This window comes from Callospermophilus lateralis, chromosome 2 (genome assembly GCF_048772815.1).
Source record: "Callospermophilus lateralis isolate mCalLat2 chromosome 2, mCalLat2.hap1, whole genome shotgun sequence".
Lineage (NCBI taxonomy): Eukaryota > Metazoa > Chordata > Mammalia > Rodentia > Sciuridae > Callospermophilus > Callospermophilus lateralis.
Window position 1 is genome coordinate 61,396,137 of NC_135306.1, and position 17,553 is coordinate 61,413,689.

Below are 17,553 nucleotides of genomic sequence, written 5' to 3' on the forward strand. Positions count from 1 at the left end.
CAAGCTCTTGATACTTACTTCTGGCTCTTTCTCTTTGTGGTAGGTGGGAATCTGCCGTCCTGGAGACTTTGGGTCTGATGTCTCACACCTAAATCTTCACAAGACCTTCTGTATTCCCCATGGAGGAGGTGGCCCTGGCATGGGGCCCATTGGAGTGTGAGTTCTGGGCCACTGGTTTCAGGTTGGCCCTGGAGACAGAATGGCCCCAAACTGTTTTTCCCATTGAGGTCTTCAAGTGTCGAGGATGCCTTAGTATGTGGGGGCTGGGCGAGGACCAATGAAAGGAGTGCTTTTGGGGTATGTCCAAAGAAGAGTGTAATTAGATTTTCATACCCATAATGTCTGGCCTAGCTGAGCTCCCAATTGTGCATAGACAGTAGGTTTATTAACAGAGGAAGGGATGGGAAACTTCACTGGAATATTAGGGGTTAGAACTAAGTGTTGGCACCTGGAAGTGCTGGAAACAATTGGATGAAGTCACAATAAGACAGACAGAATCCTTGTCATACTGTGGTGACAGTAGCCACTTCTGGATCTTCTTCCATATTCCAAAAATGTGGGCCAGAGCTGCCAGTTTTCAGGATTAGTGGGATCCTGGCTCTCTTGCCTTTCTCTTTGATTAGTGTTATTATAGTAAGCAGATGATCCCCAGTGCCTCAGCTCCGTATGTGTGTGTGGGTGGTGGTGGTTATGTACTGGCTTCCAAGGTACAGGTCCTGGGGCATCTCCTCCTTAACACTCTTCTATGCCCCGTAGATGTGTATGTGTGTGTGGTGGGGCCAGAACTGGGATGTTCCACAGCTTGAGCCCATGGCTCTGCATGCTACCCCACACCTTGATCCCATGGCTCTGCATGCTACTCCTGCTGAATCCTCCACCAGTGGGTGAGCTTCTGGGACTCTCATGGCTGGTAGAGGAAGAAGGAAGGAACTCTTCCTGGTTCCTTCCTGCCTTGCTGCCAGCCTCTTGGCAGATATCAGGTCCCTTCCATAGTTAAGTTCCTCCACTAAGAATAAGGCTTCTTGAAAGGGCCCGATACTTGCCTGTTTAGTTCAACTGGATCTTTTAACATCTTCTGAATGTCTGCTTACAAAAAATACAGGAAGAAGCATCTTGTCCCCTTTCTGCCCAATCATCCCATCATTGCAGTAAAGCTGAATGAGGACACCTGGCCTGTGGGGACCGTCAGTGCAGCCCCGTGGGGCTCCAGTTCCATCTTGCCCATTTCCTGGGCTTATATTAAGGTGAGACTTGAGGATATGTATGGGTGGAGAGCTGGAGACTTCCTTCTTCCTTCTTCGGTTAAAAATGAAGAAATTCATGATGCGAGATGTGGTTCAGTGACACTGCTGATGCCTACGTAGGAGAAACCTCCTTGAAGAGATCTGCTAAAATTCATCTCTTCTTCACTATGCCATTTCCTTTGGGTTCTCATAGTGGATTTAACATCAGAGAAACTGATGAACCAATATATTTTTCCAGACACAGTTAAGTTCCATGAGTCATCATGGATGCATCACAGTGGATGTTTCATCATTCGATTTCATCATTCGATTTCATCATTCGATTTCCTGTAAGATTTAGACAGCCTCTTGCAAGTGCACATACTAATTATTACACTTTGTTGAGATCCTGGGATAAATTTTAGGGACAAATCTTACTTTACTTTATATTTCTTGGTGACCTGGAGGATAACTTGAAAAGTAGTGGAGATTTGCCTATTCCAAAAGCTCTCTGCCCTTTAGGACTTGTGGAGCTGCGTTTTTAGGGGTAATTACACTTTGTCAGAGACCAGGCTTCCTTCCTTTGTCTTTCTCCAAAAAAATACTGGGGTCAGAGTTTATTTTATACAGCTTGTGTTCAAAATGGCCTGCCCACCTCCTGACTGTCAAGCCTGTGGATAGGAATGTTGTGTAAGCTGCTAATTAGAGCAGATTCCTCAAAGCACTGGCTCTCATTAAAGGAAGGGTGGCTACTGGTGGAACAATACCCCAAACTCAGCTAAGCAGATCACGCGGGATGACTCTGTGGGGTGGCTGTTATTCATGAACAGTGTGGCATTTATGATTCTTAATGAAAAGTTTCTTGGAAGCTAGAACAATTCTGCAGAATCAAGAGACTAGAATGTGCTTTTAAAAATGATACTCAAGTTGTTTTGCAAAGAGTCGGAATAAAGGTCTGTTTCTTTGCAAACTGAATCAAGTTCCCATTTCCCTTTGATCCCTGGATTCTTTAAATCTGGGTTATTTGTATGGACATAGTTGGGTTGGAGATGATTTCCCACATATAGAAAATAAATGTCCTGAGGCTGGTTTGGCCTTATGCCTGGAACACCAGACAAAGTCTCAGTTTAAACACTAAATAAATAAAGTAGTGTTTAAGCTAGTCCTCTGACCTGGGGCTTTCTCTTATTTCAGGCTGTTGTTATTTATCTCCTGTACTCTAGCAGGAGCCTCTTCTCTCCCTGCTGTGATCCTTCTTGGACAGTCCCACAGGACCGCTAGACTGAAGGCCCACAAGCCTCTCTTGCTTCCTTCTGTCTTACTGCTGGTTCTCACTAGCATATGCCATATGCCTTGGCCCCATCCCAGGGAGAACAAAATTCAGAATATGTGGGCTTGATCTGGAACTGTCAGCATTTTTAGAAAGATGCTTGGTGACTTTGAGATGTATGTGCAAAGGCAGAGGCTGACTGAATCAAGGCCACACTCTTCCTAGGGAAACTTTGAGGCTTAGAAGGTGTAGTCACAATCCACCTTGTCCTACAGTGACTCCCAGATGACAAGCATGTGCTGCCTTCCACACTTGGTTTTTGTCTTTTTTCTCACTTGGGGTGCCTCCCCCTTTCTCTTTGCCTCTTCAAATTCTGCCCATTTTTAAGTTTTCAGTCAAATTCTAACTTTTACTCTAGGCATTCTTTACTCAGGACACATGCCTGGGGACATGTGTCCTCTCCTTACTTTGGAGTTTGGTACCACTCTTGCTTTCTTTGGTGATTTCTCGTTTACTTTATATTAGTTACATATATAATATATATTGAGGCTCCATAGTAGAGGAGATTCTTGGGAAGGAAAGGAGATGGTGAAAATTGAGAGTCTTGATTTTAAGCTCTTTGCTAGTGATGGCATTTCCTCCTATGATCACAGGGACTTAATAACCATCAGAATAGAGTAAGATTGAACTTGGTGCTTGTTAAAAATCAATGGGCTTCTCTGTGGACAATAGGAAAACAGATTGTACAAAATCGATTCAATGGAGATTTTGACCAAGATACTCCTAGCAATTATTGAAATATCCTAAATTCACAGTAAACAAACAAAAAAACTACCCCAAAATACCTGTATCTAAGAACAGTTATTTTTTCTCTTTAAATAACATAGTAGTCAGCATGAACTTTGCTCTGTTGTAGACTGTGTTACTATAATAAAAAATGTAGCTGGGTACAATGTCATATGTCTATAATCTCAGTGACTCAGGAGGCTGAAGCAGGAGGATTGCAAGTTCAAGGCCAGCCTTAGCAACTTGGTGAGACCTATAGCAATTTAGCAGGACCATGTCTCAAATTACAAATTAAAAGGACTGGCAATATAGCTCAGTAGTAAAGTGCCCCTGAGTTCAATCCCCAGCATGGCATTGGAGGGTTGGGGAAGTAAAGGTAGTGATTAAAAAATTATTTCAGGCTCTGAAAAGACAGATATCTTTCTTAGGATTTTCCATTCATCTTTAATCCAGAGAGTTATGGTACGCTGACATCTTTTTTGGGAGAGGTTTATCTGGGGCTGTCTGATTAGTATCTTGACCATTGGGTTCACCTGTTCAATGATTGATGGCTTTTTTTATTTTTGTTGCAGATGATGGGAGGCAAAGGCCTTAAACAGGCCACAGAAATTGCTATATTAAATGCCAACTACATGGCGAAGCGATTAGAAAAACACTATAGAGTCCTTTTTAGGGGTGCAAGAGGTAAGTATCAACTTTAGACTATCATCACCTTGTTTTTTTCTTGGTCTAACTAAGTTGACTTGTGATGTGAGCAGGAGATTTCTATTTCATATACTAGAGAAAAGTATAGAGTTGGGTGTTTTGTTTATTTTTTTGTTTGTTTTTGGGGATGAATCCAGGGGTTCTTAACCACTGAGCCACACCCCTACCCTACTCCCCTTTTTATATTTTATTTAGAGACAGGGTCTCCCTGAGTTGCTTAGAGCCTCTCTAAGTTGCTGAGGCTGGCTTTGAACTCATGATCCTCCAGTCTCAGCCTCCTGAGCCACTGGGATTACAGGAATGTACCACTGTACCCAGCAAGTATAGAGTTCTTGAAAATAACTTTGGTTTAGTTAATAGTATCATTGTAAGAAGGCTATCCAAGGCACTTAGTCTACACAGCCCATTTCAACAAGGAACACACACCACTGAGAGATGCGTTTACATAATACTATGAGCTGGTTATCACAAAATGCTATATGTCTGCTTCCAAAAAGTGGAGCCGCTCAGATTGGGTAAGGCAGGGTGAAATAGTAGAGAGACCCTTCGGGAAGGAGCTTGTTGAAATGAATCTGGAAGGAAAAGTATCAGGTAAGATCCCTGGTAAACAGTTACAGGAGCAAGCCAGAGAAGCAAAGTTGCCTGGGTGGGTGGAGTCTTGGTGGGGGGAAAGGGGAGTGCTACAGGATTCATTAGGAGATTATTACCATAGATCATTAAGACTATGGCAAGGAAGAAAGCTGCTCTTTATAAGTAGAATTGGTTGGCTGTATTTACTGATTAGTTGAGTATGAAGAGAAATCTTAGGTAAACCTTATAGGCTTACAACAAAAGGTCTAGGTAAGTGGGGGAATAAAGTCACCCTAGAAGTGATAGGAGGTGATGGAACCAAGAGCCAGGTAGACATTTAGACATTGGCCATGACCACAGAGTCGAAGTGCAGAGTCTTGGAGAGGAACCCAAGGATGGAGTATGAAGAAATGATAGCAAAACACCTCCAACAGGGTGCAGTCTGTCTGCTTCATTTCTCTAGCACCCATAACCAGCCTGTCACATGCAGTCAACAGATAAATGTGTGTGACCTTGCATGACAAGGAAAGAGAGACTATAGAGAGCGAGGAGCTGATTTTATTTCATGAATTCATATTTTTCTACAGCTTTACTGAAGTGACACATCTGATTTTATGAGTTTTTAAAAGAACCCTTGACTTCAATAATTAAGAAGACTTTGGTAACCTGTGAAAGTAGTTTGGGCAAATGGTGAGGCACACACCAGATGGAAATGGAAATGGACTGAGATGTTGATGTGGGATTAGGAAGGAGAAAGGAGAAGCTTTCCTGCTTTAGAAGTTTGGTAGTGAAAGAGGATTGGGGTGTTTCAACATAAAAGTTATGTAGTCATGTATTATTTTTAAACAGAAAGCAATATGATTTTAAGCTGCCAGGGGAAAGTCTATGAAGGGAGAGTGAAACTACAATAGAATAATAAATGGGAGAACAGAGTCACCTTGAGTGGGAAAGGCTGGAACCAAGAACCAAGTGGACCTTTGGAACGCTGGCTGTGGCCCTGGAATGAGAGCTGAGCAGACACAGAGACCAGCAGAGAGAAGCTAGGCACCAGCAGGCCAGATCTGGGCAATAGCAACCAGGCCCCTCCTGGGCTCTTGATTTCTCCAGCCAGGCAGAGTGTACATCTGCATTGTGATCTTTAATTTAAAGGCAGGTCTCACCTTATAAATATGTATCCAAAGGGGTGGTTCGGGAGTTTGAAAATAGGAAAAAACTAAATATATATAGAAGCTCTGGTTAGGAATGCCCCCCTCTCCCTGGCCCCAGGAGGGGGAAAAAAAAAAAGTGGTAGGCAATAAGTTTCTAAACTACATGAGAAGATGCTTCTGAGGTAGGTGCTAAAGAAGCTGCTAGAGCTACTAATTAACTAAAATGTAGCTCCTGTGTGATATGTATCTTGCTTGTTGAGCTTTAAGGATTAGCATAAATATTCTGTCTGATTATATAAATAATGTGTATTGTTCAACATGGACATTTTGGAAAATAAAGCATGAAGGAAAATTAAATGGTCCATGCCTCTGTCAAGTCAGGCATAGCCAGTCATTAATATTTTTGCCATTTTCCTTTTAATCTTTATTTTACACAATTGGTCATATTTATTATTTTATTATGCATTTAAAGTATTTTTTAAGTTGTTGATAGATCTTTATTTATTATTTATTTATATATGGTGCTGAGAATTAAACCTAGTGCCTCACACTTTCCAGGCAAGTGTGCTACTACTGAGCCCCAGCCCCAGTCCTGGTTTTGTTTAAAACACAGTTTTTAATCCTATTTTTAAACTTCATCTTATATCAGGAGCATTTTTCATGGCATGAAATACTGATTGTTGAAATGTTAATTTGATTGTATGATGTACCATTATCTGAGTCCCTTTGGTAGCTCTGCTGGTGGAGTGGAGTACTATAGAATTTTTACCACATGCACATCGGATAGAGCACTAATCTCTAGGATTTATGAAGAACTCAAAAAAAACCCAAATAACTCAGTCAATAAATGGGCCAAGGAACTGAACAGACACTTCTCAGAAGATGATATACAATCAATCAACAAATATATGAAAAAATGTTCAACATCTGTAGCAATTAGAGAAATGCAAAACAAAACTAAGATTTCATCTCACTCCAGTCATAAAGGCAGCTATTAACAATACAAACAATAAGTGTTGGCGAGGATGTGGAAAAAAAGGAACACTCATACGTTGCTTGTGGGACTGCAAATTGGTGCAGCCAATATGGAAAGCAGTATGGAAAATCCTTGGAAAACTGGGAATGGAACCACCATTTGACCCAGTCATCCCACTCCTTGATCTATACCCAAAGGACTTAAAAACAGCATACTACAGAAGCTGAGGCTGTAGCTCAGTGGTAAAGTGCTTGCATTGCATACGTGAGGTACTGGGTTCATTCCTAGCACCACATAAAAATAAATAAAGATACTGTGTGTTCATCTACAACGAAATAAATATTTAAAAAAAACAAACAGCATACTACAGGGACACAGCCACATCAATGTTTATAGCAGCACAATTCACAATAGCTAAACTATGTAACCAACCTAGATGCCCTTCAGTAGATTAATGGATAAAGAAAATGTCATATATATACACAATGGAATATTACTCAGCAAAAAAGAGACCAAAATATGGCATTTGCAGGTAAATGATGAAGCTGGAGAATATAATGCTAAGTGAAATTAGCCAATCCCAAAAAACCAAATGCCGAATGATTTCTCCGATTTAAGGATGCTGATCCATAATATGCTGTGGGGTGGGTGGGAGGATTAAATGAACTCTAGATAGGGCAAAGGGTAAAAGGGGAGGGAGGGGAGGGGATGGAGGGGAAGGGAGGGGGCATAGGGGTAGGAAAGATGGTGGAATGCGATGGTCAACATTACCCTAAGTACATGCAAGAAGACATGAAGGATGTGACTCCACTTTGTGTGCAACCAGAGATAGGAAAAATTGTGCTCTATATGTGTAATATGAATTGTAATGCATTCTGTTGTCACATATAACAAATCAAAATTAAAAACAAAAAAGAATGAATGCGATTTAAACTGAGTGGGGTGGTTGGCACCCTGTGGGAGAGGGATCATTACAGTCATGTGCTTAGCATTTAAATGACAGCTTTACCACAGAGACTGACCACACCCCCTCACCACCCCCACCAACTGTGGGATTTGTGTTATAAAAAGATGGATGAAATTTCCATTTGTTTTGACATTTTACTCCAGAATTAAATAACAAATAATATTTCTCATTTCAAGCAGAAATAGATTGGTACAGACTTTATTATCCAATCCCAAAGTTTGTGAAACCAAAAATTGTCTCATATTTGGTCTGGTAAACACATTCAATACACAGTTTGAGGCTTAGTAATTTAGGTCCTAAAATCAATCACCACTGTCCCTCCTCTGGGCACCAAATAGGAACGTTCCCAATAAACACATTGTATTCTAAAATGTCTAATGGCAGTATTAGAAGCCTGCCATTCGTCTTAATCATGTTTACCAGCTCAAATGAAGACTTTGGAATTGTGTCTGACTATGAGGCAATCATTTTAATCAACTCCAGGCTTGCCTTTATAGGAGACATTTCTTTGTGAGATTTGAATACCAGCTAAACTGCTTGTGATTTTTTTGAAACAAGGAAGTAACAGGCAAGGGGGGTGAGGGTGGGGCTGGAGGAGCAGTAGTATGAATTCTGCTTGGATGAGAAAAGAAAGGAATCACCTCAGGGAAGATGATACATTTTTAAAGGAAGCATTTTAGAAACTTTGCAGGTTTTTGATCTTATGGGAAGTCCTCAGCTCCCTGTGTGAGCTGAATGGAGTTCTCATCAGCAGGAGATAACTGTATTAGTATACCAGTGATTTATTATTTTAGTTTCTTATATGCCTATCTGCTTTTTACCCTTGACAAACCTAACTCTACTTGCAAATTCCTGTCCAGGTGGCCCCTGCTTTGTAAATGGGCTGGGGCCTTAGGGCCTAGGCCCTTATATCCCCAGTCCAAAGTGACCCTGCTGAGACCAGGGGTCTAGTGTACCTGATTGCATTTTCAGGGAAACAGCCAAATTTAGATTCTATTCATGATGATTCCTGAATTACCACTGAAGAGCTTGAAGGAGCTTTGATTGCCCACCAAGCTTTACAAAATAATTGCCTAATCAGCTCCAATATTCCTAGGTGACCTCTTATTTTAGGGGAGGGGGTTACTGGGAATTGAACCCTAGGGTGCTTTACAACTGAGCTACATGCCCAAAAGCCTGCCCCCCCCCCTTTATTTTTAAAATTTCAAGATGGTCTAAACTGCTCAGGCCTTGCTGAGTTGCTGATACTGGCCTCAAACTTGTGATTCTCTTGCCTGAGCTTCCTAAGACCCTAAGATTACAAATGTGTGTTACCATGACTGACTCCTAGGCAGTTTCTCTGAGGTCATGGGACAAGCACAGTTCAGTTGCTGCCCTTAAGAAAGGCTTTTGGGGGCTGGGGTTGTGGCTCAGCGGTAGAGTGCTCGCTCGCCTAGCATGTGTGAGGCCCTGGGTTCAATCCTCAGCACCACATAAAAATAAATAAATAAAATAAAGGCATTGTGTCCAACTACAACTAAAACATAAATGTAAAAAAAAAAAAAAAAAAAAAGAAAGGCTTTATGGAAGCCCTGTTTTCCCACAGCATATTCCTTTGTTTTCAGCCTCCCAAGACAATTAGGAGGGGAGGTGGTACCAACAGAACTAAGTCACTTTTCTTTTGCTTTTCCATCATCCACTTTTCTTATCTCTTTCATGTTCCTTTGTCTTAAGCTATAGTTAATCAGGCATAGCTAAAAATAGCTACTTGGTGAAAATTAAAACTTGCACTAATCATTTTATACAGTTTCTACTTCAGATTGTCCTGACTCAACAAAATGCCAAAGGAAGTTTATCTTTCTCCTAAAAGTTGCAAAGATGAATATCTTGGTATCTGGTCTCTGATGGCTGCCAAGTTTAAATTTCATCCTTTTCGGGGCTCAAGTAGAGATAGACATGCTGATGTTCCACAAGTTTCCATTTGAATGTAATAGAATACGGATTTAGACAATAACATCTGAACCTCATTTTAAAAGTGGAGCTCTTCCCAAACCACTTGGCTGTGGTGGGCCCTCAGCAGATGAAGTCTTGGTATTAGCCATGCTAGGTTGGGCTTTCAGCTTTTACAGAACCCTTGCTTGGAAGACTCTCCTCTCCACCTGCCAACAAGCAATTCCTCTCCCCCTGATGTGCATCACTGCCTTCCTGCTGTCTGCATGTCCTTCACAGCAGTGAGCTTCCATTAGCCTTCTTTTTTCTGTCATTGCCATAGTTTAATAACCTAGTGGCGCCAGAGGTTCAAAAAAAGGGCAAAGGCTGACACTGGACTCCAAAGGTAGGATAGTATAGCAGGGCACTGAAATTAATAGTTGATAAGCTTTTAAGTATTCTCCTGGTGTTCTCCTTGAGCATTCTACTGGCTATTGCTTTTTGGCACCCCTCCTCCCCTCAAGTTTACTTATTCATGAATAGAACTTTCTGTTTTTGAATCACACTCTTGACCAATTCACTGTTGTTAGAAAGTGTATTTTAAAAACAAACAGTTTTAGTGTATTCAATCTTGGGTTCTCATACTTTCCCCACCCAAACAAAACCAATTCTTTAGTGTTTCTTCAGAGCAGTTCACAGACCATCTGCAGGGGTTATTAGTGACTGGAGCTGTTCTTGACAGGTTTGGGAAGTTTTGTCTGTTCTGCTCATAAGTGGACTCACTATTTCTTTATTTCCTGAGAGTCAGGAAAGCAAGTTGGATACGTTATTGTCTCACAATATTAGAGATTAGAAATTTCTCTTAAGAGAATTCATCAGTTGGTAGACTGTAGAATTTGGGAAGCCCCCAGAAATTTCTGTTTTCAATTATTAACTCACTTTTTTTTTTTTTTTTTTTTTGTACTGGGTATTGAACTCAGGGGCATTCAACCACTGAGCCACATCCCCAGCCCTATTTTGTATTTTATTTAGAGACAGGATTTCACTGAGTTGCTTAGCCCCTAGTTTTTGCTGAGGCTGGTTTTGAACTTGTGATCCTCTTGCCTTAGACTCAGCTGCTGGGATTATAGGCATGTACCACTGGCCTGGCGCCGTAGACTCACTGTGTTTTTTTTGTTTTTTTTTTTTTTTAATTGACAATGGAGGGGTGGTCAGAAGCTCATCTGCGTTCAAATTAGAACAAAGTGAACTGCCCCATGCAGACTATACCTCACTGCTTCCTTGCCACTCATCTCTAATTCTCAGTCTGCATGCTAACACCAAAGCTCTTTTGAAGAATTATATAAAATCCTGTATGCGTCCTATGGACATATATTTAATATATATTTACACACATCCAGAAGAAACTGTTAGTCCATGTTGAGGGTAAAGTTGCTAAAAAAAAGTCTGTGGATCTTTGACTCTAGAAATATTTTGTTTAAAAGGATCAGGACTACAATGTTATATTTAATTATTGCAAGTAGATTTTAGGTCCTCAGAGTAGAAATAATCTCATCTCCTTATACCTCCTGCTGAATGTTCCAGTAATGCCTCCCACTTCCCATCAGCTGTGATCAGGCTCATGGGTGGGTAGTAAAATAAAATCAGACACACATATAATTAGAGTCAATGAATTCTTCATTGCCAGCTATAAACTAACCAAGTGCTCATAGCTTCTTGGTCCTCATTAATATGCAGAAAGAGCTAAATTATTTGTTTGGGCAAAACAAGCTGATGCTAATCTTGAAATGAAACAATTTTTTTTTTTTCCCTGAACAGGTTTTGTGGCTCATGAGTTTATTTTGGACACAAGACCCTTCAAAAAGTCAGCAAATATTGATGCTGTGGATGTGGCCAAGAGGCTTCAAGATTATGGTAAGTGGACTTAGGGTAAGTAGCTTCTGACATTCATGCAGCTGTCCCTTCTGGCTACAGACCAGTTCCTCAAAGCACAAATGGAATGTTCAGGCACCACAGTATCCTTATTCATGGGATAAATGGGGAGTTTAGGGTTATTGGCAACCTTTAATAATGAAAAAATTTTCTTCTATTGCTATGCTCCTGCCCTTTGAAAGACATTAAAACATGCCTCTTGGATGCATCAGAGCCAAGAAAGGGAGTCATGACAGTTAGATTTTCAAATCCCAAAGAAAAGGATTATTGTTTCTCATAAATTCCTACTTCTTTCCCATTTCTATTAAATACGGGGTCCATGAAAAGGTAAGCTGGTGGAACAGGGAAGGAAGCAGAGCAGGTGACCTGTAGAAGTGTGTTAAGAGACACATAGCTCTGGAGTTACACAACCACTGTGGCCAAGGCATAGCCGTTGCAGCTGCTTCTGGAAATGAAGAAATAGGTGATATGCTTTTCACAAAAACTCAGCTTTCTCCAAAGTATTTTGAGAAGCATGGATCCCTTATTTGCCACATCCTCATTATAATTACATTTTTTTAGTGATACTATGAATAATATCAAGGATCCTTCAACCCACAGAAAGGCTAAGGTGGGGAGAACTTTGCCTTTGGAGGGATGTGGAGAGCTGTCTGAATTTTAATGTCTTGTTTTAAGAAGGAATGTGAAAATTTTAATAGTTTTGCTATTACATCATAATGGAAGTCCTGCATGTATGATTAACTCCTCTCGAATGATATTATGTAGAATTACACTGATAATAAATGGAAAAACCAAAGAAAGCTGAAGCTGTTATCAATAAAATTAGCAACTGTATCTCCCATTACCTGATAGTAGAACTCTGTTCCTCTGATTCACTCACCCAGTCAGGGATTGAGTAATAGCCAGTTGAGATGAAGATTTTCAGTTCTTGCATGCATTGTTTACATCCCACACCTAATTACACCACATCAACAGAGAAAAGTCTAGGAGAGAGGTAGCAACTGATGTTACAACTCACTGTGTCCAAGTCATATTTTCTCTCCCAACTTGGATACTATTTTGATGTTTGATAGAATTTCCATACTTGTTCAAAGCTCAGGTTCCTCAGCAGTCAGCACATGTGTTAATAAATGAGAGCTGGGGGAAAAAAAATGAGTTGGAGCCAGGTGCAGTGGCATATGCCTGTAATCCCAGTGGCCAGGAGGCTGAGGAAGGAGGATCAAGAGTAGGAAGCCAGCCTTAGCAAAGTGAGGTGTTAAGCAACTCAGTGAGACTCTGTCTCTAAAAAAAATACAAAATAAGGCTGGGGATGTGGCTCAGTGGTCAAGTGCCCCTGAGTTCAATCCCTGGTATTGCCCTTCCCCACCCCCCCCCCAAAAAAAAATTGAGTTGGAAAATGAAATTAGCAACACAGGTTCTGATCTTAGCCATAAACACTGAATCTGGATTTAATCTATATATTTTACAAGTGCCCACTGTCTCTTTTCAGACAAGTTTGGGATATACTGTCTTAGGTCAAACTAATTATCAGACTCATTTTCAGAATCTAAGATTCAGCTCCTTCCCTGGACTTCCTGAACCAAGGTCTAGATCCAGAAATGTTCTCCAAAAACATCTCTGACAGTTCCAGATATGGAGACCACTAAAAATGTTGGACTGAATTTGCTCACATAGTAAATTGAGGGTAGACTTCAATGAAATCAGATTATTATTAAAAAATAAACAGTCCTTTACTGGCTGGGTGACACAAGTGTATGCATTGGTTAAAACTCATTAAAGGTACAGTTAAGATTGTGCATTTTATTGAAGATTTTCTCAAAAATGTGTGACTAAATATTAAATTCTAGTTAATGATATGCATTTTGAAATATTAGAGAGCTAAGTATACTGATGATTGCAATGCATCAAAAATAAGCTGGATGAATGTGATAAAGCAAACATTATAGAATCTAGGTGATAGGTATTTGGGTACTCACCTACAGTGCTTTCAAATTATCTGTATGTTTGAAAATTTTTATAATAAAATGTTGAGGACATAAGTCTTTAAGGTATGCAGACATTACTATAACACTCCACATCATTAACGCATGCCAGAATTGGGGAACCACTGAACTCTGGGGCAAGATTAGTTGACAGGTGTTATTAGCCTTGGAGTTACTCTTTGTCTTTTAAAAGTCTCACAGAGGGGCTGAGAATGTAGCTCAGTGGAGGAGTGCACAGGTAGCATGCACATGGCCCTGGGTTCCATTCCCCAGCACCACCCTCAAAATTTTTTATTATTTTTTTCCACGAAAAAATGTAAAAATGTTGTTTGCTTTTGTTCAGGAAATCTTTTGTTAATATTTCTTATTGATTCATCTTACGTATAAAAACTTTTGGAATCAGAAACACCTCATGCTGTATTCATGCTTTCCCTGTACTGACCAAGTCTCAGTTTCCTCACTTATAAAAATGGGGACAATATGTAACTTAAATTTGTATAGGCTATATTTTTATTTCTCTTAATTGTAAGTAAGGTATGATCATTGCAGAAAGGTGGGGTTTTTTTGGGGGGGGGGGAAGGGAGATGTGTGCTTGTGTGTGTGCATGCTGGGGATAATCCATGGCCTTGTGAATGCTCAGCACATGCTCTACCACTGAGCTATATCCAGTCTCAAAGAGCCTAAAACACAAAATGAAACCTGGTGATAACATCTGTTAACATTAGTATTTGTCTTTTTTGTTTTCATTTTACCAAAGTGGGGTAATAAGTAACTTTTTTTTTCCACACCTAATTTTGAAGTTTTACCCAATTTAACAAATATGAATTTATATATTTTTGAATGCTTTCACAGTTATTGTATGGGTGTCCTATAAAATTTATTTAGCCAATTCCTATTGCTGGAAATTAGCTTATATCCTAAGTTTTTCTTTGAATAACTGTGCTAAGATGAATTTCCATGTATATATGGGTGTGTGTACCCATGTATATGTGCAGTATGTATGTGTATACATGTATAGATGCATGTATGTATGCACACATTTATTTGATGATTTCCTTTGGGTAAATTATAAGGGGAGGCCAAAGTAAGTGAGGCAAGTTCTTCTATCTCCCTTTTCAGGATTTCATGCTCCCACCATGTCCTGGCCTGTGGCAGGAACCCTCATGGTTGAGCCCACTGAGTCAGAAGACAAGGCAGAGCTGGACAGATTCTGTGATGCCATGATCAACATTCGGCAGGAAATTGCTGACATTGAAGAGGGCCGCATCGACCCTAGGGTCAATCCATTAAAGGTGCGTCAGCGCTGATACTTTATTCAGATGTCCCATAGAGTAGAAAATGGTATCTGGACAGTCTGCTGGCAACTACTGAACTCTCATCTGAAGATAGTCTTGCCTAGAATAAGATAATTCTTCTGAGAAGGTGTAGTCCATTTCTTAAGCAAACTGATTCCTCGGATATAATGTTGGGGTGGGAGCTACATACCTACATGTACCCAACTGATTGCCAAAGGAGGCAGTGGATACTGAAGGACTTGAAGCATTCTTATCCTTCTAAGTCTCTCATGCATTGTAGTGAGAGAATGGCATAAATCAGAAGTAAGTGCATAAATTCTAACTGTATAAACACAAATTCTTGTATTGGAACAGTGGCCTCTGAGAACATTTGATCTGCCCTGGATGTTTTGCAGTGTATATGAGCCATATTGGAGAAAAGTTTGTTAGGCATTACCCTACCTCTTCTATAGCATGTTAATTTTATATCTGGTTAGGGTCTTAAGTTTTGGTTAGGTCCAGACATTGGGCTGGAGAACCATGAATGGAACATACCATGAAGGCTATGGTTGTGTCTCCGTGGCTCTAAGCTGGAAAACAAGGAACTAAGGCAAGTTGGCATGTAGGGGCCACTGCCTAAGAGAAGGCAGTCCCTTGCTAAATGTGAGGAATATATTTTTACTGTCATTTCTTTTTTCTCCCCAGATATTGATTTTTCCAGGATTTAGGCTATTTTTAAAAATGGCAATAGATATCTCAAAGAACATGATACTGAGTTACAGAAACAGATGGAGAATGGTTCTCAAAGATTGATAAGTTTAAAAATGAGCCAAATTGTGCTATATACTGTTTATTAATGTGTAGTCCATGTTAAAAACATGAGACTGATAAGCACTACATTCAGGACAGTGATTATCACTAACAAGGAGAGTAAGCAATGAGTTGCAGAGGGGAGTTAAAGCTTTAACTATGTAATGTCTTAGTTTAAAAGGTGAAGCAAGTATGAAAAAATGTTCATGTCACCTTGCTGGGTGGTAGATATGCTTATTATTACCTACCCTTCTAATAATTGAAATATCTCATCAAAAAATTTCCTATCCCCCAAATTGAAAGACAACTCCTCTCTCTGGGCTTCCAGCAGAAGCTCGATGACTGTGGCGTAGAGCAGAAGGCAGTGCACTGCTGACTGTCATCCTTGTCTCTCTCAGATGTCTCCACACTCCTTGACCTGTGTCACATCCTCCCACTGGGATCGTCCATATTCCAGAGAGGTGGCGGCATTCCCACTTGTAAGTTCTCCTCTGAAGCTGAATGTGGCAACTGCGTTGGTGTTTACTTGCCTAAGCCACATTTCCTGAAGGATCCCTTTCCTACAGTCTCATTAGAGAAATCCTATATGGCACACCTTGTGATAGGTGGGTCGTGATGAACACAGGGCAAAGGTCCTGGCTTTCAGTGCCTGAGGTCAGAAGCAGGACATTCACCACAGGTTTGGAACCCACAGTAACAGAGGTACAGGAAGAAAGCTGAATATTAGGGGATCTCTGTGATTAACATGTTTTCTACTGCCATTCAACAAAAAATGGACCCAAGTGCACTCTGCCTTCTTACAGATTTTATGAAGAAGGTACTCTGTAGTCTGTTGGGAGTGACATAGAGACAAGGCTCAAATGTTGGAATTTTTTTTTTTTTTAATACATTACCGGGGATTGAATCCAAGGGGCATCCTACACTGAGCTACAGCCCCAGTCCCAGACAGGTTTTTGCTATGTTCTGAGGCTGGCTTGCTAACCTCTTGCCTCAGCCTCAAGTTGTGGGATTACAGGATATACCACTACTAAGGCACAAGTTGAAGTTTTTGGAGGGGTACTGGGGATTGAACCTAGAGAACAACATACCAGCCCTTTTTATGTTGTATTTTGAGGTGGGGCCTTCCTAAGTTGCATAGGGCCTTGCTGAGTTGTTGAGGTTGGCCTTGAATTTGTGATCCTCCTGCCTTAGCCTCCTGAGTTCCTGGGATTATAGGTGTGCACCACTGCACTGGATGTTTGTTGTTGTTGTTATTTTTGACAGAATAGCTTTTAGTACTTGTTGGGCTAATGGTATTTTGGGCTGTGGGAGTATCTTTGCACCTTCCTTTTCCTCAAGAACATATGCTCACAATATCCTCTAGTATTTTCATCTTTTGTCCTTTCCAGCCCTTTGTGAAACCAGAGAACAAATTCTGGCCGACCATTGCCCGGATTGATGACATATATGGAGATCAGCATCTGGTCTGTACCTGCCCACCCATGGAAGTTTATGAGTCCCCATTTTCTGAAATGAAGAGAGCTTCTTCTTAATATTCTCTCCCTAAGTTCAAGCTACCAAGTTGATGTCTCTCCCTGGAGCATTTGATAAGCAATAAATATTTCATCTCCCACCCAGGCTCAAGTAAGGGTTTTATGTACTTCATATTTTTGTAATCTCTCTCAAGGTTAATGTAAATACAGTTAGCATAGTGAATGGCAGCTGACTGTTGGAAGTCTGGGTTTTTTGCTTCAATATTCTGTATCCAGTTGATTGGAAGCCATTTATTTTTTTGCATAGAAAAATTTGAGTGTGCTAGGAACGTTTTCAATGTGGCAAGTTTGCAGAAGTTAGAGGCTTTACTGGAAATTCAATACTCACATTTTTGTTCCAAATAAGTCCTCATGGACTATGCCATCTGTGGGAAATCCCAGGGCAAATGTTTACATTTTATATCCACTGAAGAACTTTTTTCCTGACTAATTTGCCTAATCTGTAATAGCATTTAAGTGTGTTTATTTTC

The 17,553-nt window shown here is 40.4% G+C and overlaps 1 protein-coding gene across 1 annotated transcript in view; it reads left to right on the plus strand.

Annotated features, from left to right (window-relative positions):
• Positions 1-17,553, plus strand: part of Gldc (glycine decarboxylase) — an 87,383-nt gene extending 69,830 nt beyond the window's left edge. Inside the window, exons 19-25 of the mRNA XM_076843429.2 lie at positions 44-156; positions 1,103-1,244; positions 3,852-3,963; positions 11,372-11,467; positions 14,587-14,759; positions 15,950-16,030; positions 16,940-17,553. Of these exons, the coding sequence (XP_076699544.2) occupies positions 44-156; positions 1,103-1,244; positions 3,852-3,963; positions 11,372-11,467; positions 14,587-14,759; positions 15,950-16,030; positions 16,940-17,083 (861 nt within the window). The 3' untranslated portion in view covers positions 17,084-17,553. The remainder of the gene's footprint in view (positions 1-43; positions 157-1,102; positions 1,245-3,851; positions 3,964-11,371; positions 11,468-14,586; positions 14,760-15,949; positions 16,031-16,939) is intronic.